A 20,390-nucleotide genomic window follows, 5' to 3' on the forward strand; every position below is an offset into this window, starting at 1 on the left:
TAATTAGCAATTCACAAGGAAATATTCATAACTGTGGTAAGCTATAGGAAAAGGTAATATTATTAACATTACGATAATCTTTTTGTTCAGGCTTATAGAATGCCTTGTAAACACATGGCAATTACAATGGAAAGGGCATAGCATCTGTGTGCAGAAGGACTGTCATAATGGCCAACTGTGCTCCATTTTCTACACACATGCCCACACACTTGACATGCATACACCATCTAAGCCACTCCTGGGTCAATGCATGCCTTCTTCTCCCCAACCATCCCCTTACCAGATAGAAGTTACTCAACTGCAATCAAGGTTTTTAAATGAAAGTTTTCATTGTAAACAAGGTTCGCATTCAAAAGGTCAGAGAGACATTAACCTTCTTCTGGAGATGTGGAGATTGGAACAGCTGTCAAATCGTTAATTACATAATCAAACATCCTTTCTTCTTTGGCATACCTCTTCAGGACTGGAATACAATCTTCTATTAGAACCTAAAAAACAACGATAGTAGAATTTGGGCAACTTTTCATATGCGGGGTTCCTGAGTTAGATCACTACTACCTTTTTAGCACTCTCAGATCACTCACCCATTGTTTCTGTCATTTCGACGGTACCAACATTGAAGAAATCAGTAACTAGTACAGATAGTTTTTGTTTTTAATGCCCTTAGCGTGTGGTCAAAATGTATAGCAAAGCCTGTCAGTGCCTGGTGGTTCACATATCACACATAATGTTTGCATAGAAGCCTACATGCAAAAAAGGCAAATGCCCATAACCTCAACATCACAAGACTCAGATGAACAGATTGCACAGATGCGTTGGGCTCTATTTCGGTATGATCCCATGTTAAGCGCACAATTATCTGACAGAGAAAGGATGATCTCAGCCTCATTGTGAATGTATATTCTCCATCTACACAGGATTCTTTAACTCATCTTACTTTCACAACAGTGCCATAAGAAGCTGTCTTATACAGTCAGACAACTGCTTGATCTAGATCAGTACAGGTGAAACTCGGAAAATTTCATTTATTTCAGTAATTCAACTTAAAAAGTGAAACTAATATATGAGATAGACTCATGACATGCAAAGCGAGATACGTCAAGCCTTTATTTGTTATAATTGTGATGATCATGGCATACAGCTGATGAAAACCCCAAATTAACAATCTCAGAAAATTAGAATATTAAATAAAATCAGCAAAACAAGGATTGCAAATAGAGCAATATTGGACCTCTGAGAAGTAGAAGCATGCGCATGTACTCAGTACTTGGTTTGGGCCCCTTTTGCATCAATTACTGCCTCAATGTGGTGTGGCATGGATGCTATCAGCCTGTGGCACTGCTGAGGTGTTATGGAAGACCAGGATGCTTCAATAGCAGCCTTCAGCTCTTCTGCATTGCTCGGTCTCATGTCTCTCATCTTTCTCTTGGCAATGCCCCATAGATTCTCTATGGGGTTCAGGTCAGGCGAGTTTGCTGGCCAACCAAACACAGTAATCCCATGGGCATTAAACCAGGTTTTGGTACTTTTGGCAGTGTGGGCAGGTGCCAAAGTCCTGCTGGAAAATGAAGTCAGCATCCCCATAAAGCTCATCTGCGGAAGGAAGCATGAAGTGCTCCAAAATCTCCTGGTAGATGGGTGCATTGACCCTGGACTTAATGAAGTACAGTGGACCAACACCAGCTGATGACATGGCTCCCCAAATAAACACAGACTGTGGAAACTTCACACTGGACTTCAAGCATCTGGCATTGTGTGACTCCCCATTCTTCCTCCAGACTCTGGGTCCTTGGTTTCCAAATGAGATGCAAAAGCTGCTCTCATCAGAAAAGAGATTTGGGTTGTTCTGTAGGATTTCAGAGGAGCATTTTCCAACTTCTACGTGGAGATGCCAGCAGGGATGAACCAGGGAGCTTTGGTTACTACTGTGCTGTGGTCCACTCTCAGATTTGGCTGAGAGACCATGATAAGCCCTAAGGCTACCCAGAGAACTCATATTTGATTACTACTACTCCCCACCCCCAAAGAATGTGACAAAAGGCAATGGGGGGGAATCATTAATTGTGCCAGCATTCATTCCTTTCTGTACAAAACAAAGACCTCACAAAATAAAGAAAACTGAAAATAAGGTAATAAGGATCAACATGCCATTTCAGTTTTATGGTGCTAGAATATTTCCTTTTATAAACTGAATTGAAACCATTTATTTATTTTTTCTATAACATTATTCTAATTAGGAAGTCTAGCATACCTCAGATGCCTAGTTCTTGAGTTTATAAATGTACTATATAGCCTGTTTATGCAGAATACATTATGACTCTATTTCACAGTCCTGCTGTAGATGGAACAATGGATATTATAATTTCAGTGCATGCGGCCTCTTCCGAAACATGTATACATTTTAGTGACTGAAAGCAAAAAGAAAATCAACTGCTACTAGTTTATCGTTTGTTCATAATGTCTTAGAATTGTATATAGCTATACACAATACACAGTATTGCATCAGAAAGTACTCCCAAACGTGTATTTTCATTGATGAAGGTAACATCTTTCATTTTGCATGTTTAAAACAATGAGTTACCTGATAGCATTCTCCTTTCAGATTGTCCAAGACATCTCCACATGTTTTGCGCATATATTTTCGACACCCGTCAATCACCATTTGGTCAATGTATCTGATGCTAATTAAGAATCCACCAACTCATTTTGTTGCAGTTATTAAAATAAGTTATTTAGTTTTGCTTCAGAATAGTAAGGTTTAGATTCCATAATCAATAGACAACTGTTTCAGACAACTCTTAAATACATGTTATTGACAACTGTATTAAACATTCCTTTATAGGTAGCTAATTATCTGACACATAGTCCTAATTTTAAAATATACTTAGCATGGCTCAGAAAGTTTAAATTTGCTGCATAATCATAAATGGCCAACATTTAAGTATCTTGGTCAAACGATCTACTAAAGTCTATCTGAATTAGGACAATCTGAGCCAGATTTATGGTGCCCGACACACAATGCAGAACGTAAGATGGTTCTGAGAGGTGCTTGCATTAATCGTCTGATCTATTTTGATCTTTGAGAACAGAATGCACAGGGAGAAATCATGACAAAACATTTTCAAAATGAACCGTCACCCACTTATTAAAAGGATATCTCTACCATGGTGACCATCTTTGGTTTCAATTTGACTATTTCATACAGTATTCCCCCATCACCACCTCCAAGAATGAGGACTTCTTTGTCTGTGTAGTCTTCCTTCCCGCTGCCCATTATAGCTTGTGTATATGCCAGGTCACTCTCTGCCAGATCTTGAAAAGTACAGGGATTAAAAGATATATGTGAGCATGTTATAACAAAGTTATTTTGTTCGTGATAAATAAGAACATAAAGTTAGACCCGCTTGCATTTACATTTCAGAAATCCACAATGACTTTATTATTATTTTAAAGTAAATCATTCAGACTAATTAAAGGGGGGGGGACAAGAAATGTTATAACAGATTTAGAAAAATAAAACCTGCGGTTTTACATTTCTATCTAAAGTTATTCACTAAAGTACAAGAGGAATGTCAAATATCTATTAATGGCTGTGTCAGTGTTATTCCCTGATGTATACGAACATAATTTGTTTATATACATCACTGGTGGGAAAACTGGGGGGTACATGCAACCCCCACAGTCCTCTCCCCATGTGCCTTCCTTGTGTGTGGCCTTCTCCTGACCCCCTGTAACTCATTCTCCCCCTCAGTCCATCAAACAGCTGATTGGTGGGTTCAGAGGAGCCTGATCTCTTCCTGCTGGGGTGAAGAGAGCTCTGTTCTTCTTTAGCTCAGCAAGGAAAGGCCCTGAAAGCAAGGCTCATGGTACTTTCAAAAAATGTGTGTCTGTGTGTTCGAGCCCCACATTGGGCAAAAGATTCCTGCATTGCAGGTGGTTGGACTGGATGACCTTCGTACTCCTCTTCCAACTCTACAATTCTTCATTAATTGACTAAATCAGGAAGACAGTCTCCTTTCTCTCCAAACTCGAATACTGGGACACGCATTTCAAGCCCACTTGTGTGTCTGCCATCAAGAAGTACCTGATTCAATGGACCACATTCTCTTAGATTGCCCTTTACACAGCAGACCTCGCCAACTGATGCTGAGCACCAAGAAGAAGCCAAATAAGGTTTCTCCTGGCAGATTGGGACAAAGCTACTTTAGTAGCTTCCTTCTGAGCCACAATTTTACCCAAAAGGGTTCCCAACAAACTATCTTTTCCGGAAATAGACAGGGCATAGCAGAATATCCAAATGCACACGACTATAGTATGACCTTATAACCCTTGATAGCTTCACTGTTATCTTTTTAATTATTCCAGTTACTTGAAACGTTTTATACTGTGATGCCAATAAAGGTATTTGATTGATTGATTGATTGATTGATTGATTGATTGATTGATACTGGGACATTACTGTTTGGCAGAATCCACCTATTTTCCTACTACAAACTGCATTAGAAATTCTGAAAGGGAAACAAAGCAGCATGAAATTCTTTCAAACCCACAAACATAAATGGTTAATACTAAATCAGTTCAAATACTTGGAAACAGTGAAATCAGATAATTCATGGCTTCGTTTGTGGTTAGGTTTGTTGATCAATGACACACCTAGAGACAGCAGCAAACTGCAAGGAAGCAGTCAGCACCAGCCAGTGTGTGATAATGTTATGCTCCAAAATTTCAACATTCCCGGCAGAAGAGTCCATACCATAGTATGATTCATTCCATTAACATAATCTTTTAATATAGATAGTGTAATTAGTTTTGATAAGAAGGGGAGCCTAAATTCAATAATCAACAGAATCTTATCTGCTATTTTCCCCCAGTGGGTTGAATGATACAATGCTAGCAGGAATGGAAGAAACTAGCTTCATCAGCACTGTATAAAATTTCCAGCCGAATTTATTTCATGTTGCCCCAAAAGATTCCTTTTTACAATTACTGATGGGGTAATATTAAAAAAATAAATAGATATGATCTCAGTTGAAAAACACTTTGACCATAGGTCAAAATATCAGAAAGAGAGAAATTCTGATAATAGAAATCCCAGAAGCTCTGTGGGAAACCGACACAATTTAGAGCCCGCAAAGGTAAACGCTGCCATCCAGAGGTTCAAGAAAACCTTCTGCAATTACTGCCTGTCCAGGGCTGAGGTAGAAAAAAATAGGGCGGCTGGGTTTCAAGCACAGCAAACCACAAAACATTGGTTGACTTTGGATTGACGGGCCACAAGTTGTGCAGGTCAACTCTATAGCAGTTGCCTGTGTATTATATAAAAACAGCAATACTCACTAACATCCCCACTGAGGATAAGAATATTTCCAAACTGTTTCGAGTGTAAGATTTTAATATTCTGGTAAGCTGACTCTTCATCATAAACAACTTCATCAATGTCATATTCCACCAATCGTCCATCAGCTGTGGGCCAATATTTATCAATAGCATCTCCTCTCACAATGGCTGGCAATCTGAGAACGAAAAGACAAAAGAAGAGAACGTTCACAATTTCAGGTTTGTGCAAGTCAGCAAAAGCTATATTATAGTGAAGGCATTTCTAAAACTTTACCTTCCTAGAGGTACTCGAACACTGCAACCTAGTGTTCCAAGCAAAGAATTTCCATTATAAACTTTTTAATGTTAGTACTTTTGAGACAATTGCCATTCCTTTATTTGCAGCCCCCAAAAAATGTATTCCATTACTGGAACGGAACAAGAGATAAGCAGCACACAAAAGGGTTTTGAAAAGGTAGTTATTTTTAGCATTCACTGGTACAACAACATTCCAGGCAGACTCTCATGTTGACTTATCTATGAATATTTTTAAAATGTCCATTCTGATACCACTACAGCAACAACTGAATTCCTATGCTGGAATGTTTACATGGAAGCTGCTGTTATATAACTTGGACACAGCTGTCAAACAGGTTGCCAAAGGACAGCAGATAACTGTGCTAGCTATTAATGCTTTTATATACTTTGTTAAATTAGCTTTCTAAAGGTAGAAATGACAGAGCATGTTAAAAGTTATTTTGTTTGTGAACCACCCTTGATACTTCTTCTTGAAATGCAAAGGGTATACAAATTAATTTAATTGATTAATTAATTAATTAAACTATGCCTTCACAACAGCAGAAAACATAAGGACAGGAAAATCTGTCATGCCTTTCAGTAATACCCAAGCCATGCCATCTAATGAAACAATTTAAGAGACACTAGAGGGCAGTACCAGATAGTATGCAAACTTCAGGAGACCAAAGGTTTTTTTAACTATAAAAACCAATTTGCTTTATAGACTATTAAAACCAGATAAATATTTTAATAGAGAGAGAGCAAACCCACCGAAATATCTCAAGCTTTATTCTTAATCCCCCCTGTCCACTCCTATGCCACACATTATGTATTCATTTACTGGTGCAGTTAAAGGTAAAGGTAAAGGTACCCCTGCCCGTACGGGCCAGTCGTGTCCGACTCTGGGGTTGCGTGCTCATCTCGCTCTAAAGGCCGTGAGCCAGCGCCGTCCGAAGACACTTCCGGGTCACGTGGCCAGCGTGACGAAGCTGCCGCTGGCGAGCCAGCACCAGCGCAGCACACAGAAACGCCGTTTACCTTCCCGCTATAAAGCGGTCGCTATTTATCTACTTGCACTTAAGAGTGCTTTCGAAATGCTAGGTCGGCAGGAACTGGTGCAGTTATTTTACCCAAATAGCCATTGTCTGGTCAACTGGGATGCAAGAGACTGACAAAATGAGCTGACAAAAGGCAGATACTGTGTAGTGTGTAAAGCTTGTTCCAAGGGTACACTGCAACTGCCCACAGAGTAGGAATGCTACTCTTGCTTTCCCCAGCATTACCCTGCTCTCCCCGCAGCCAACTAAGCTGTCTTCACTTACATGGTACCCAGGCAAGGAATATCAACAGCACCTGGCTCAATGACAGCTTGGAATACTCTTACCTCTAAGTCTGGAGAGGAAGCAAAACAGTTGCCACTTCACAGAGAGCACACAAGGCTATGCTGATGCTTCCTACTTTTTCACCTGGTAACCTGAATAACCTGAGCAAGAAAAAGCTACAAAATGGTGGCATCCCACAAAAGCCAGAGAAGCAGGATGTTCAGATTACTATCAGAGGCAAAAGGCTGCCTCTCTCACCCCTGTAACCTACTACACTGTATTAGTTCTGTTTTTCTAACGTTGTCAGCCTCCATGCCTTATCAATGCTCATCACCCTGTTCCTGTATATAACAAAATTATTTCCTTGTCTAATCCAGCATTAGGTAACTTTTGCCTTCCGCATGTTGTTGGATTCCAACTCTTATTAGGCCCAGACAGAATGGCGAAAGGTCAGTAATAAAGGACGTTGCTGTCCAACAACATATGGAGGGTGTGACCATGGTTGCTGATCTCCTCAGAACTTCAGGAAACCTGACAAACCCATTTACTTTAGTTCCCATCAGCATGTTCTGCAAACAGCCAGATATCATGAATACAGTGGCACCTCAGGTTAAGAACTTAATTCGTTCTGGAGGTCGGTTCTTAACCTGAAACTATTCTTAACCTGAGGTATCACTTTAGCTAGTGGGGTTTCCCGCTGCCGCCGGAGCACGATTTCTGTTCTCATCCTGGGGCAAAGTTCTTAACCCGAGGTACTATTTCTGGGTTAGCGGAGTCTGTAACCTGAAGCGTCTGTAACCACTGTACCAGTCTTTGGTCTAGCTACAGATTCTCTCCAATCACTGGAAAAGAATGAAGGCATGCATATGGAAACCCAGGTGGGTTGTTTTTTTCTATATCTCCCCACTAATCCATAGGTATGGAAAATAATGTCAAATAAGGTGCCTTAGGCCCCTTCAAGTTCAGCTCTCCACTTTAGTTTTCCCCCAACCCCATATATTTCTGTATGGAATAAAAACCACAATAACGTGGTAGCCCCCCCCCCCCAGACTACAACTTAACACCACTCAATTATGCCCCCCGATATCAGTTTACTTCATTTCTATCCTACCTTTCTAGTGCCTATGCACTATTCAGGGCATCTAACTATACTTGACAATCACAGTATTATATAAAACAACTTATTCAGTAGGAACGTTAGGAAGTTGCCTTACAGGCAGATCATGGATTCATCTAGTTCAGTACTGTCTACTGACTGGCTGTGCCTCTCCATGGTTTCAGGGTTTCAAGTACTTAGCAATGCAAGAAGCTGCCAAAATAAAATAAAATGTCTCTACCAACTAGCAAAAGGCAGCCAGAGATGAACCACCCATTTTTCATAGGTTTACTTTAGTGCAGCCACACTATGTCATCATGGAACTCCACTGAATAATCTACAGCAAATGAAAACTTTACTACGTTAAGAAAATGTAAGGGTAAAATGAATGAACTTTGAGTAAAATGAATAAGTCTCAATACTATGTGTTAAAATTCCATATTTGTTTACCAGACATGTCAGTACATCAACAAAGACTTCGCTGGGCAATCTGACCAAACAATCTCAAAATTCCTCACCGTTTTACTCTTTTGATGTTTCTATGACACAGTTCTTTCATTCTTTCTTCTATCTTGTTTAGAAGCTGTGATAAAAAAAATGTCTGGTTAAAAAACAATAGGATCCAACTAAAAGAACAAGATTCCTAAAAATATGATACACAGCCAACTTTTCTCTCACCTCCAAAGCCCATGGTAGCAAAGCCTTAGGATTTGTCTATTTTCCCTTCTCATTTTTGTTAAAATTAATTTTGCTTTCAGTAAGTTTAGCACTGCATACAAGCCAGTGAGCTTAGTTTCTAAACAAACCAAATTCAAAACATGAGTTATATATAACCTCCCTTTTTTATCATTTCATTCAGGAAGTTTGCTGTTAAGTAGTATTCAGGGTTTAGAGGTAAAAACAGAAAGATCTGCAACACCTTATATACAAACAGAAGCAGAGAGAGAATTAAAACCATTGTGAAAATAAAAATGGTTTTGTCTTCCACTGAAATGTCATCAAGGTCAGTGCCAGGCGATCTGTTAAGGAATGCAGTTAATGGGTTAATTCTCCCCACAATGTACCTACAGGCATTTCTGCTTTACTGTTATGTCTGAAGCAAGCTAGAGGCTTGCCCCGTACTTTTCCACTGAGTTTAATGGCTGCAAGAATTAAAACCTAGCATTTATGAAATTAAAAATAAGCTCTGTAAAAAAAATGTGTCTACAATTCAAGCACTACCATATGTATATGGTACTATACCTACCTGCTCTACTTCTCCTCCACTCAAATCGTTGCAACTCTGTACATCGACCAACACCAAGCCATGAGGATAAATTCTCAGATTGGCAAAACTAGACAGTAAAAACAAGAAAAGTGTCAGATGAAAGCAGTCCCCCAGTCCCTACATTCTAAGCACCAACTTATTCAACAAGAACTGCAGGAAGAGAACCTCCAGCACCTCAGCTGCCTACCTGCTGCCAACTCTCCCCTCATTTATATTCTAATCAACTGTCCTGTGAGCTTCTGCTGAAAGAAGACCATCTGAATATTTACATTGCTTCCTTCCAACTGTGAATACTTGGTAAGTCCTTGTGGTTAAGAGAAATTTTCCATTATAAACAAGCTTGATTTTTTTTAAAATGATCTAAGATGACTAGAAATTTAGTATGTTTTGTTTTCAAACAACAAGAAGGATTTCTAAAATATTATCAAACTCTGTTCCATGCAAGTTTGAAGAAATGGCTTTAATACATTCTTCATTAAAGGGACATGGGGCAATGCAATCTTTAGGAGGTAAAAGACTTAGCTCCATGAATAAGAGACGGTATCTAATGACACCAAAATTCTGCTGGGAAGCTAAGCATGCTGCCCAATATCCATGGAAAACTGAGAGCCAGTTGGAAAGTTGTCTTATTCTTGGTCTTTTCAAGCAACTCTAGGAACCTGTTTCAGCTGAAGAATAGGGGGGGAAATGCTTTAAAAACATAAATGATGGAATGGGGGTGATGGAATCAGCTGGCTGGATGTGATCAGTGGAAAGATGTGGTCAATGCAGCCTGGGAATTTATTTATTTTTAAAAACCTGCTAAATAGCTGGCAGATGGGCAAGAGATGCTAGCTGAAGGAGAAGGCAATGAGCACAAAGGAGGTAAAGAGGAGACTGGAAAAGGGACAGTTTTATCTCCTGTGTCTCTTCCTATCTTGTCTTTTTCTCCATCCCTCCCCTTCTCTTTCCACCAGAAACAAGGCAAAGAAGGCCAAGGGAGAGGTACAGAGATATAAAATGGACAAAGAAAATTATCTCATTTTCTAGATTAGTCATTTTCTGATTCACACAGAAAGTATTTTTAAATGTCCCCAAGGGCAGAAGGAAGATCTGCACATAGAAATCAATGAAGAAACCCAAGACTTTAATGCAGCTGTAACTTGAGCTGGAAAAGGCTACAAATGCAATAAAAATGTAAGAGGGAGAAGGAAGTTACAATGTGAAAGGGAGGGAGAAAATGGGAGGCAACAGGAAAAAAGGAACATCATAAGGCTGGGCAAGAGTGCTGAAGAAGAGCTGGGAAGAGTGCTGGAGAAGGGGACAATGAAAGAAGTTTCTAACTTCCCTGAGGAAATCAGAACTGGAGCTCACCAAGGTGCCTTTTCACTTTTGTGAGGGCCCCTGGGTGCCAGCCCTCAACTACGGAGGCAGAGCTAACACCTTCAAATGGAGCCCACTCAGTCAGAAGTTCTGGTAACACATTGCCACAGTGTGTATGTGTGTTAACAGTTTTTAATTCTGGAAATTAAATTGTTGTAATATGCCCTGAGAACTGCTGGTGTAGGATAATAAATTTAAGCATCATGCTTGTTTTAGTATTTCTAGTATTCATTATTTAACTTGTCAAACTTAAGTTTAATCACACTGCTTAGGAGCGCTTCTGATCCTAGCCTTGATTCTTGAGCCCAAGGTATCGCTGTGACTAGCAGTGCCTTTGCCCAGCTGAAGCTAGTACATCATCTATAGTTACACCATGCTGTAATGGGCAGTATGGAAGCCTCATATGAAGACTGTCCAAAACAATTCCTTTAGAATGCAAAGGCATGTGACTCCTTTACTGAAACAACTGCACTGGCTTCCATTTCGTTTCCACGCCCAATTTAAAGAGCCAGTGATTTGAAGGACCACCAACTCCAGTATTAGCCCACCCGTCTCCTACTATCTTCATCATCAGACACGCTCCTGTGTATCTGATGTCTCCATGAGTCTGCTTAGCCCTGGGACCAAGGAGAGAGCCTTTTCGGTAGCTGTACCCAGGCTGTGGAACTGACTTGTGGTGGAAGCTCATCTTCCATTAATGGCCTTCTGTCAAATGTCTAAAGCCTTGCAGTTTAAGAAGGATTTTGGGATACAAAAGCTTTTAAAGGCCTTTACCAATTTGTATTTCACCTTGCCACAGTTAACTGTTTCATCACTGCTTAAGAATATCTACTTGTTTTAATGGCTGCCTTTTATCCTTTTGTGTTCTGCTGTTTTTAGCAATTTTCACTTAGTTTTTACCTCATTGCAGCTAGCTGTCTTGAGCTTCTTAAAGGAAAGGCAGGACATAAAAAATTTAAATAAACAAATAAAAATAACCTGTATTTGATTACACAAATTTCTGTTAACAGATTTCACCACTTACAAAAATTAAAAAACCATTAGCATACACACTAGCCAGTTCAATAATATGGTTCCTTTACTGCACAAACTCAAAAACAGTTTCACTTGCCCAATTGTTTTTAAAATGTACGATAGCATTCCAACAATTACTAGAAGTCAAGCATCTCAAAGATTCATGTATTCCAGAAATACTTGTTCTTTTCCTATTCACTGGCATTTTCAAATAAACAGGAATAAAAAAAAGTTTTTTAAAAAAAATCATACCACTACACACAGCGCTTTGAATGGCAAATGCAATTAACATTCTGCTTGGCAAAGAAAGTGAATGGCTGTTTTGCCTATATTTATGTTGACAACATGATTAATGAAAGCTTTACAATAGAGCCTTCTACAATTCTGCCTTTTGTTAGAGTGACCCATGAATTAAATGGACCTGGGAGAGATGACAAATATTACTTTTGCTGGCTTAACTTCATGCAAAGTGGCTTTAATCTAGATACAGAGGAATTGTTTTAGCAGAGACAACAAGGAAGCATGACTTAATCCCCAAGCAACTTCAATTCATTTAGCAGCTGCAGCTTTCCCAATGGGGATTAATACATGGTCTTTGTTAAAGGAAAAAATTGTCGTCAGCAGCATTCACAGGAGTTTGAAATTGCAGAGAATGTATGTTCAAAACCTTTGTGGGTATACCATTATTCAGCAGCACTGCTCGACTCTACGGTGTGCGTTAATGTACATTAATGTGTGGTTTCCAATTCTGACTGACATCTACATTCTGTCTAGTCACAGTTCACAGTGTAATGTATTATTACTATTACCAGTAATTTTCTCAATCCAATTTACCACTTCTGCACTTATTTCCACTCACAAAACCACTTTCTATTATTCCCCTTTCATGTGCACATCATCCACACTCCTCAAGAAGAGACAACCAGCTGACCTTGAACTCAACAGCAACTGCTACAATGGCAAGAGTACCACTGATAAGTGTGACAGCATGAAAATTAGGAGAGACCTTGATCCATCCATTCCTTGCCCTGAAATCATTCAGTGAGACCATTTCATGAGCAGAGGAAGGAGTAGAGTGAAGCCTGGTTTTCCTACAAACAAACCACAACTTTCCAGGCCCACAAAAGATAGGAATCTCTCTCTTACCCCCTCGTAGGCACCAAGCATCCTTCTTTGGGGAGGGAATTCCATAATGTCAGTGTCACATTAGAAAAGGTATTTTCCCCACCTTCTCTCTCATAGCTGGGTGTATTCAGAAAGGGGCTTCAGTAGAGGTTTCTAACATCCAGGCATGTTAAGCAGGTGGTACTTAAGGTACCTGGGTTCTAAGCCGTGTACAGCTTGCAAAGTAAAAAATCAGTACCCTGCATTGGTTTCAGAGCAGCAATTCCAAAACTGGTCCAGCTAAATTTTGAACTTGGTGCAATTTCGAAGCAGTGTTCAAGGTGCACATACAACTTGTTATAGTAGTCCAAATGGAACTTTCCATATCATGGAACACTGTATTTAAATTACTCCCAGTCCAGGAGAAATCACAGCTGACCTGACTGCTCCACTCCCACTAGTTGTTTAAAAGGGGGGGGGGGGAATCCACACTAAATATTAATGGAACACCTAGCAGACTGGCTCCTCTAGTAAATACCAAGCTGACCTTTAATATCTTCTGAGGATACCATGCTGTTCCACAACCAGCAGATTGTCACTTGGTGAAAATGTAGAATAGTGGGTGCTCAGTGGCAGCACCCAAACTCCACTGGGTAATTCATGATGCAGAGACAATAGTGAGCTTTAAAACACCTCTTAAAAATTCATACGTTTGTCCAAACTTTCCTAGACTCTGACTTAATTTCTAATTTTGTTTGGTACACTGTTCAGTTTTATTTGTGATATTTATTTGTGTTGAGTTTTCAGCTTGTTTTCAGGATTTTTTTACTGAACCTTGTTGTCTGTGCTTTTATTGTTTTTATGCAAACCACTTGAGAGATTTCATTATATCAAGTGGTAGACATTTTGGATAAATAAGTATATGAACAAATGAATGTTATACTGTATTTAAAGCCTAGTTTGGCACTTAAACCATGCCAGTTGTTGTATAGTTACAGAAATCTTTGCAATGTGGGTTAGGAAGGAGGGATTTTTTTACATTTTACATTGCTGTTGGTAGTTAAATCCAATAGTTCACAGCACTTAAGTTTCACCTGGTTTCCACAAATGCACCAGTTGCTTCCAGCATTACTTTATTATTACAACAGGGATGCAGGTTCTCATTTTATCTTGCATTAAAGCCCACTCTCCAATGGAGTGCTGCAATCAGGCCTATTAAGTTTTTTTTAATACCAGCACATCAGAAGGCAGTTAAGAAAAGCATATGTGACGTTACGCATAGTATTAGTTTTTAGAAGTTTGGATGTTGTTACCCAAGCACCTGTAGAAGCAGTAGGAAAGAAGTAGCTCACAAAGCTTAACTGTTACTGAGTGTAGTAACAGCAATTGCACAAGGGCTAGTGCCACACCTGCTGCAAGTTCAAGGTACCTTTCAGATTCAGCTATTGCCCTATGCTAAATATGGGGCTCCTGCTAACAGAACGGCTGTTTCATTAACCAAATCTTACAACTCTATCTATCATCAAATACTTATATCCAAATAAGAAAGGCTCTCTGAGCAGTTTACAAGTAAAAAAAATTAAACTGCAAGCTACTAAAAATAAGGCATCAAATAAAGGTAAAGGTAAAGGTACCCCTGATCATTAGGTCCAGTCACGGACGACTCTGGGGTTCCACGCTCATCTCGCTCTATAGGCCGAGGGAGCCGGCGTTTTGTCCGCAGACAGCTTCCAGGTCATGTGGCCAGCATGACTATGATGCTTCTGGTGAAACCAGAGCAGCGCACGGAAACGGCGTTTACCTTCCCACCAGAGAGGTACCTATTTATCTACTTGCACTTTGACGTGCTTTCGAACTGCTAGGTGGGCAGGAGCTGGGACCGAACTACAGGAGCTCACCCCGTCACGGGGATTCGAACCACCAACCTTCTGATTGGCAAGCTCTAGGCTCTGTGGTTTAGACCACAGCGCCATCCACGTCCCAAGGCATCAAATACGGAGTCTAAAACAAAACCAGCAGCAAAATAAAGAGAGAGGATAACCAGCAGAGGATAACACAACCAAGAAGTCTCAGAAAGGTCTGTAAATATTACAGAATGCCTGACCATGAATTTTTACAGGTGTGAGATTTCCATTTTGAATACTAAACAGTATACAACCCTTCCACAGTAGCTGTTACGCAGGGCAGCTCTATTTTCTTAGAATTATAATGCTAAAATGGTACAAACCAACTCAGCCATTCACAGAACACCACGCTTCAGGGTGATGTCTCATATTGTTGCCAGGTCAGATAACTGCAGCATTCGAGGGCAGAAAAATACCCATTGTTTTCAGTCAGCCAGACATGTGCAATGTTGTCTAAGAATGCGGTACTAGGCTTGTTTTGTAACAAACAATAAAGCCTTGTGGTTTTGTAGGGTTATGTATTCATTTTGTCACTGGGAAACACATTTCCATTACATTTTAGTTACTGTGGGCATTTGAAATTAACTCGTTGAAACCCTTGCAAAAAAAAAAAAGTGTTAAAGTTCTTAATTAAATTGCCCTTTTTATTTCACTTCTTTGAAGGTGGATGACGCATCTTGACAATGCCGTTTACCTGGTTGTTAAACAGTAATGCTAACACCCTCCACAAATTATGGGTCTATATTGCACTCACCTGCCATTTTTACTGACGTAGGTTGCTAAGTACCCATGATCTTCCCAGTTATGAATAGTTTCTGTCATTCCCTGCTCTTGGAAGATGGGCTGTAGACCTTTAAAAACGGCACTACAATCAGCTAGACAATGAAAGAAAAGACACCATGGGTCAATAAAGGCACTTCGGTTTTTAACATGTATTCTTTTGATACTTGTAGAACTCTCATCGTGAACATAAAATTAGATTCCCAAGATGCTGGTACTGTATCTTCTGCCAGACATTTCCCCATCTGCTTTAGCTTTTTTGTCAGCATCTTCTCTCAGAAGGATAAAAACAAAGTATAAAGTGAATGTCTAAAATTATATTTCTTACTTAAGAGTAGCAAATTAACAAACTATGTGGCTGCATCTAGCTGTAAATGAAATAAAAATTCATTCCAAAATTGTGTAAACTCTGATAAAGGAGCTTCCTGCTGGCTCCCGGTCTATATATAGCTACTAGATAGAAAACAAAAGGTCTTTCCTGTGTTTTTATTCATAAATATATTTATAAAATGCTTCTAATGTTGGGGATGTGGGGAGAGACTTGCTGCCAGGGACAATTGTTTTAGTACATGCAGTTGCACAAATGTGAGAAGCAGGCCAGTTCATTCATTTTAAAGAGAAAGAAAAATGAATGCAAGGTTTTTAAAAATACAAATTTTAAATCTTCACTTCCTTTTTATATAATGATTCTTAGGTTCTCCTTTGGTTTTTGCAAGCTGAATAACACATATCAATTATAATATACATGTGTAAAATGTTTGCAGCCCACTGCATTACACAGGTTTGTACACCGGGGATGAATGTGGCAAATATTTATCTAGGAAAACAAAGCACATTTCCAGAGTACTATAATAAAAAGCAGCCGTAAGAGAGTAAGGACCGGATTCAACTAACCCAGAGCGATAGCGGGAGCCAATGCAAGGGCTCACACTAGCCCACAGCTCCCAATCCGCTCTGGAGTGTTGGAAGAACCCCCAGAACACATCAATGGGGGGGGAGGGGGAATTCCATCTGGCAAACATAAATGCTTGGACTGACAGAATGATCATAAGAGCACAGCATGAATTTCTTCCCCATATACTGAAAGCAAGTTTGTTGAAAACAACTCTATTTCTAGTATAACATTTTTGCACCTCTGCAGCTATGCTCCTTACATCCCACTTGACTTCAATTTGAATAGTGGGGGAACAGCATTCCTGTTTTTTTAATTTCTGCATCACAGGTAACCGTGGTTAGTATATTTTTTCTTTCTATATAAAATAGGTCCTATCTGGCAGAAATGTTGCAAGGACCATTTGTCTATAGCTTCATCATTTTGCTGACTAATCCATGCGTGGCAATACAGTCGTACCTTGGTTCTCGAACGGAATCCGTTCCGGAAGTCCATTCGACTTCTGGAAACATTAGAAAACCAATGCGCAGCTTCCGATTGGCTGCAAGAGCTTCCTGCACACAATTGGAAGCTGAAGAAGCTGCGTTTGACGTTCGGGTTCCAAAGAACATTCGCAAACCAGAACACTCACTGCCGGGTTTGTGGCATTCGGGAGCCAAAACGTTCAAGTCACAAGGCGTTCAAGAACCAAGGTACTTGATAATACAGAACAATCCAAATTTTCAGCAGGAGCACAGAATGATAGGAAATAAGTCAGCACAATGTAAGAAAGAATAAAAGAACATAGAAGAAACCTTTTTCTTATTATACTTGTGCATGAATAGTAACCTGGGGAGCTAATGAATAAAAAGTACAATGTTATAGGTAAATATTAACTCTTGCTCAGATGAATATCAGACCATTACATTTGCAAAGCCAAATGAGTTTTTATGTTTTCAACGATCTGAATCACAAATTGATCTGCATGAAAGGCTGGCTTTGGTTAAAACGTTCAGGATGCTCAGCCAGGCATCCCTGTTTGTCCAAGTGGGATTCAAAGAACAAGAAACTGACAGATGGTCATTTTGACATGTTTCAGGTTTCATTTTTCACCTTTTTTGATAGAAGCTAAACTTCTAGTGGAGTTGGGTGTGCCGGGCAATAATCCTAATCCTTTAGAAATTGCATTTTGCTGCTCATTAATTTTGAAAGGAGATGAGGAACCTCAGGCATAGGAGCTGAATACATAGGCCTCTCTGGCCCTCAGGCTACTTCCAGGTCACACTTCTTTCCCAGTAACATTCTGCACCCCCCCCCTCAGGTGCTGTTGCCTATTTGGAATATACCATTGATATGTTTTCTTGCATACTTTAATGTACAGGTATGTGCATTTGTGTAGAAACGTCTGGCCTATGGTCGAAACAGAAGAGTCACATTAATTGTTTTGCCCGTTTTTGCCTCTGGCATCATCCAACACTGGCAGGTAATTGCCAAGAAAGGAAAGCAACCTTTCAGCTGAAAAAGGACTAAAGATGTAATTTTAAGACAGCTTGGTACAAGTTATGCCATATATAGAAAACCAGCCCAAAATAGTTACTTCCACCAAGTATTGACTTTCATCTGCCTGTATGTGGATGAGATGACTTCCTGGAGAAGTTTCCGGAATAAAAAATACTCGCCTGTTTTTCACTTTAACCTCAGAAGTCAAATTTCAAGAGCTCATATCCCATACAATGGTACCTCGAGTTACATACACTTCAGGTTACAGACTCCGCTAACCCAGAAATATTACTTCGGATTAAGAACTTTGCTTCAGGATGAGAACAGAAATCGTGCTCCGGCGGTGCGGCAGCAGCAGGAGGCCCCATTAGCTAAAGTGGTGCTTCAGGTTAAGAACAGTTTCAGGTTAAGAACGGACCTCCAGAACAAATTAAGTACTTAACCCGAGGTACCACTGTATAACTTTTTAATAGAGGCAACTCCACATGCCCCCGCGCATATGCGCAGTGCAGGTATCCTGGAAGTGGATCCCAGAAATGGGGAGCACCCTGGAGAGGAGTCCTGACATTTCTTAGTTTTAAATAAATGGTATCCGTCAGCCAACCTAAATTTCGCAAGGCTTTGCTGATACACCTCTTTCCTTAGAGCACAAGATAAAATGCTGAGATTAGGCAGGAAGGGGCTGCCTCCGACAAGAAGGGGCTTGTACTTGGTGAAGCAGAAAAACTTTCAGGGGGAGAAATGCTTACTGAACAGCTTAATTGATTAGGGTTGTTGTGAGAATGAACACTGGGGCACCGTAAGTTCTATGACAGAACAGCAGGATAAAAATGGGGAGGAGAAAAGAGCCAGTGTGGTTATATTGTGGCTAGAGTGTCGGACTTAGCATGGGAAGACAAGATTTAATTTCCCACTGAGCCACAAAAAGCAGGTAAGCTTTGTTTGGCCACCTTCTCTGTCAGCCTAATCTATCTCACAAGGTTTGAAAGGATAAAAGGGTGGATCACACACACACACACACACACACACACACACACACACCATGTATGCTTCCCCAAGCTCAGTGGAGTAAGGGCAGGAGAAAAATGGGAGAAAAAATAACTTTCTGGTTTACGGTTACAATGGTATTTTGTTCTGAGAAACGAGTATCTCCTTCCTGCATTCAACAAGTTATCCGTTTCGCCTTGCTCTACCGTTTTCATTAACAGTGCAGAGCTGATAAGCAAGGAACAGACAGTCTCTCTCACTGTCTCTCATACGTGCAAACAAACAAATAATATCCACTGGAGGAAGGCCTTAATTGGAATAAATATTAGGAATTTTGTAAGCTTTGCTCTAATATATGCCCAAACTGAGGTTTTAAAAGATTTACTTTGGACCTGCTGTTATTGTTCTAAAACTTTGACACCTACCACAGCGCCGCCACCAGTGTCTCTACCAGTAATTCAAAACAAAACCTATTAACCTGGGAAAGCATTCTACGAGTGTAACCCTCTGGGCAAAATCTAGAGGTGCACAGGTAATTGCTAGGCAATATATTTGCCTCTGTGATATTCTGCTAGAGGAAAAGGCTTGGTGTTCTATGGCTTAGCTACTGGTCTTCCCACTCGAATTTTCTGTGTGTGTGTGTGTGTGTTTAAAATATCTTAGTGGCACTTAAAAGCTTTTGGACTGTGGTAAGGCAACAGCAAGGACATAGCAGAATGGGAGGGATAGGCAGGGAAGATGGGTGTGTGTTGCATAACTAAGGATCATTCCCAAACTTGGGCAACAAGATCAGCATCCTAGCAGGCTCAGCCAACATAAACTGGCTTCTTCTGCCTGTATCAAGAGGAATTTTTCAGCGGCAATTACCATAAAACCACTATCTCAGAAAATATTGCCATAAACGTAATCGCTCCCTTTATGCCAAAACACAAGAAAGCATAGTAACCCTGTCATATTTTGTTTCTTTAATTGTAGAAATATTACCCCTATGGCGCAAGAACAAGGATAAATCATTCTTCAAAGTATTTTGACTCTCATGGTGCAAAGAAATTTCCTCAACATATTAAGTGGTATGTTTTCTGGTTCTTGTACTGCACAAGCTCATTTTTGCCTTTAATTAAATCAGTAACATTTTTGAAAGCTTGCCATTTGCTACAAACCATTCAATTTTTCACTGCTGGGCTTAACAACTTCAGAAGCCATCAATGAACCAATCAGAAATGCTTCAAATAAGTTTTAAGGGATAAGGCCCATTGATCTTCATTGTGGGCTAATTTCTAAGCTGACATCAAGCCCACAATTTATGCACATTTAACTTGTGGGCATTCAGCTTTATGTGTGTTTCCCCTCCAAAATTGGCCTGTTAAATTTCAGCACTACTGAATATTTAATGTAGAGACTTCAGTTTTTCATCTCATGCAACTAAATGCAGTGAGGCATTTCACCCAAAGTCTGAGCAACATCAAAATAAAACTATCTAATCAAGAGTAAACATATTTCTGAGGTAAACTTTTATCAGTGCCCTTTCGTATGAATACAATCCCAAATGCACCAATTATGTACCCTCCCC

At 39.9% G+C, this 20,390-nt stretch overlaps 1 protein-coding gene across 3 annotated transcripts in view; it reads right to left on the bottom strand.

Annotated features, from left to right (window-relative positions):
• Positions 1–20,390, bottom strand: part of SMS (spermine synthase) — a 35,491-nt gene that overhangs the window by 9,403 nt on the left and 5,698 nt on the right. For 2 of the 3 annotated variants that reach the window (XM_077927458.1, XM_077927459.1), the window contains exons 2-8: positions 15,437–15,557; positions 9,278–9,365; positions 8,550–8,614; positions 5,338–5,513; positions 3,156–3,312; positions 2,582–2,669; positions 374–488 (exon numbers count right to left, since the gene is read on the bottom strand). In XM_077927458.1, coding sequence (XP_077783584.1) covers positions 374–488; positions 2,582–2,669; positions 3,156–3,312; positions 5,338–5,513; positions 8,550–8,614; positions 9,278–9,365; positions 15,437–15,557 — 810 coding nt within the window. The remainder of the gene's footprint in view (positions 1–373; positions 489–2,581; positions 2,670–3,155; positions 3,313–5,337; positions 5,514–8,549; positions 8,615–9,277; positions 9,366–15,436; positions 15,558–20,390) is intronic. The other variant, XM_077927460.1, reaches the window with a different exon arrangement.

The sequence above is a fragment of the Podarcis muralis genome, chromosome 4 (genome assembly GCF_964188315.1).
Source record: "Podarcis muralis chromosome 4, rPodMur119.hap1.1, whole genome shotgun sequence".
Taxonomy (NCBI): domain Eukaryota; kingdom Metazoa; phylum Chordata; class Lepidosauria; order Squamata; family Lacertidae; genus Podarcis; species Podarcis muralis.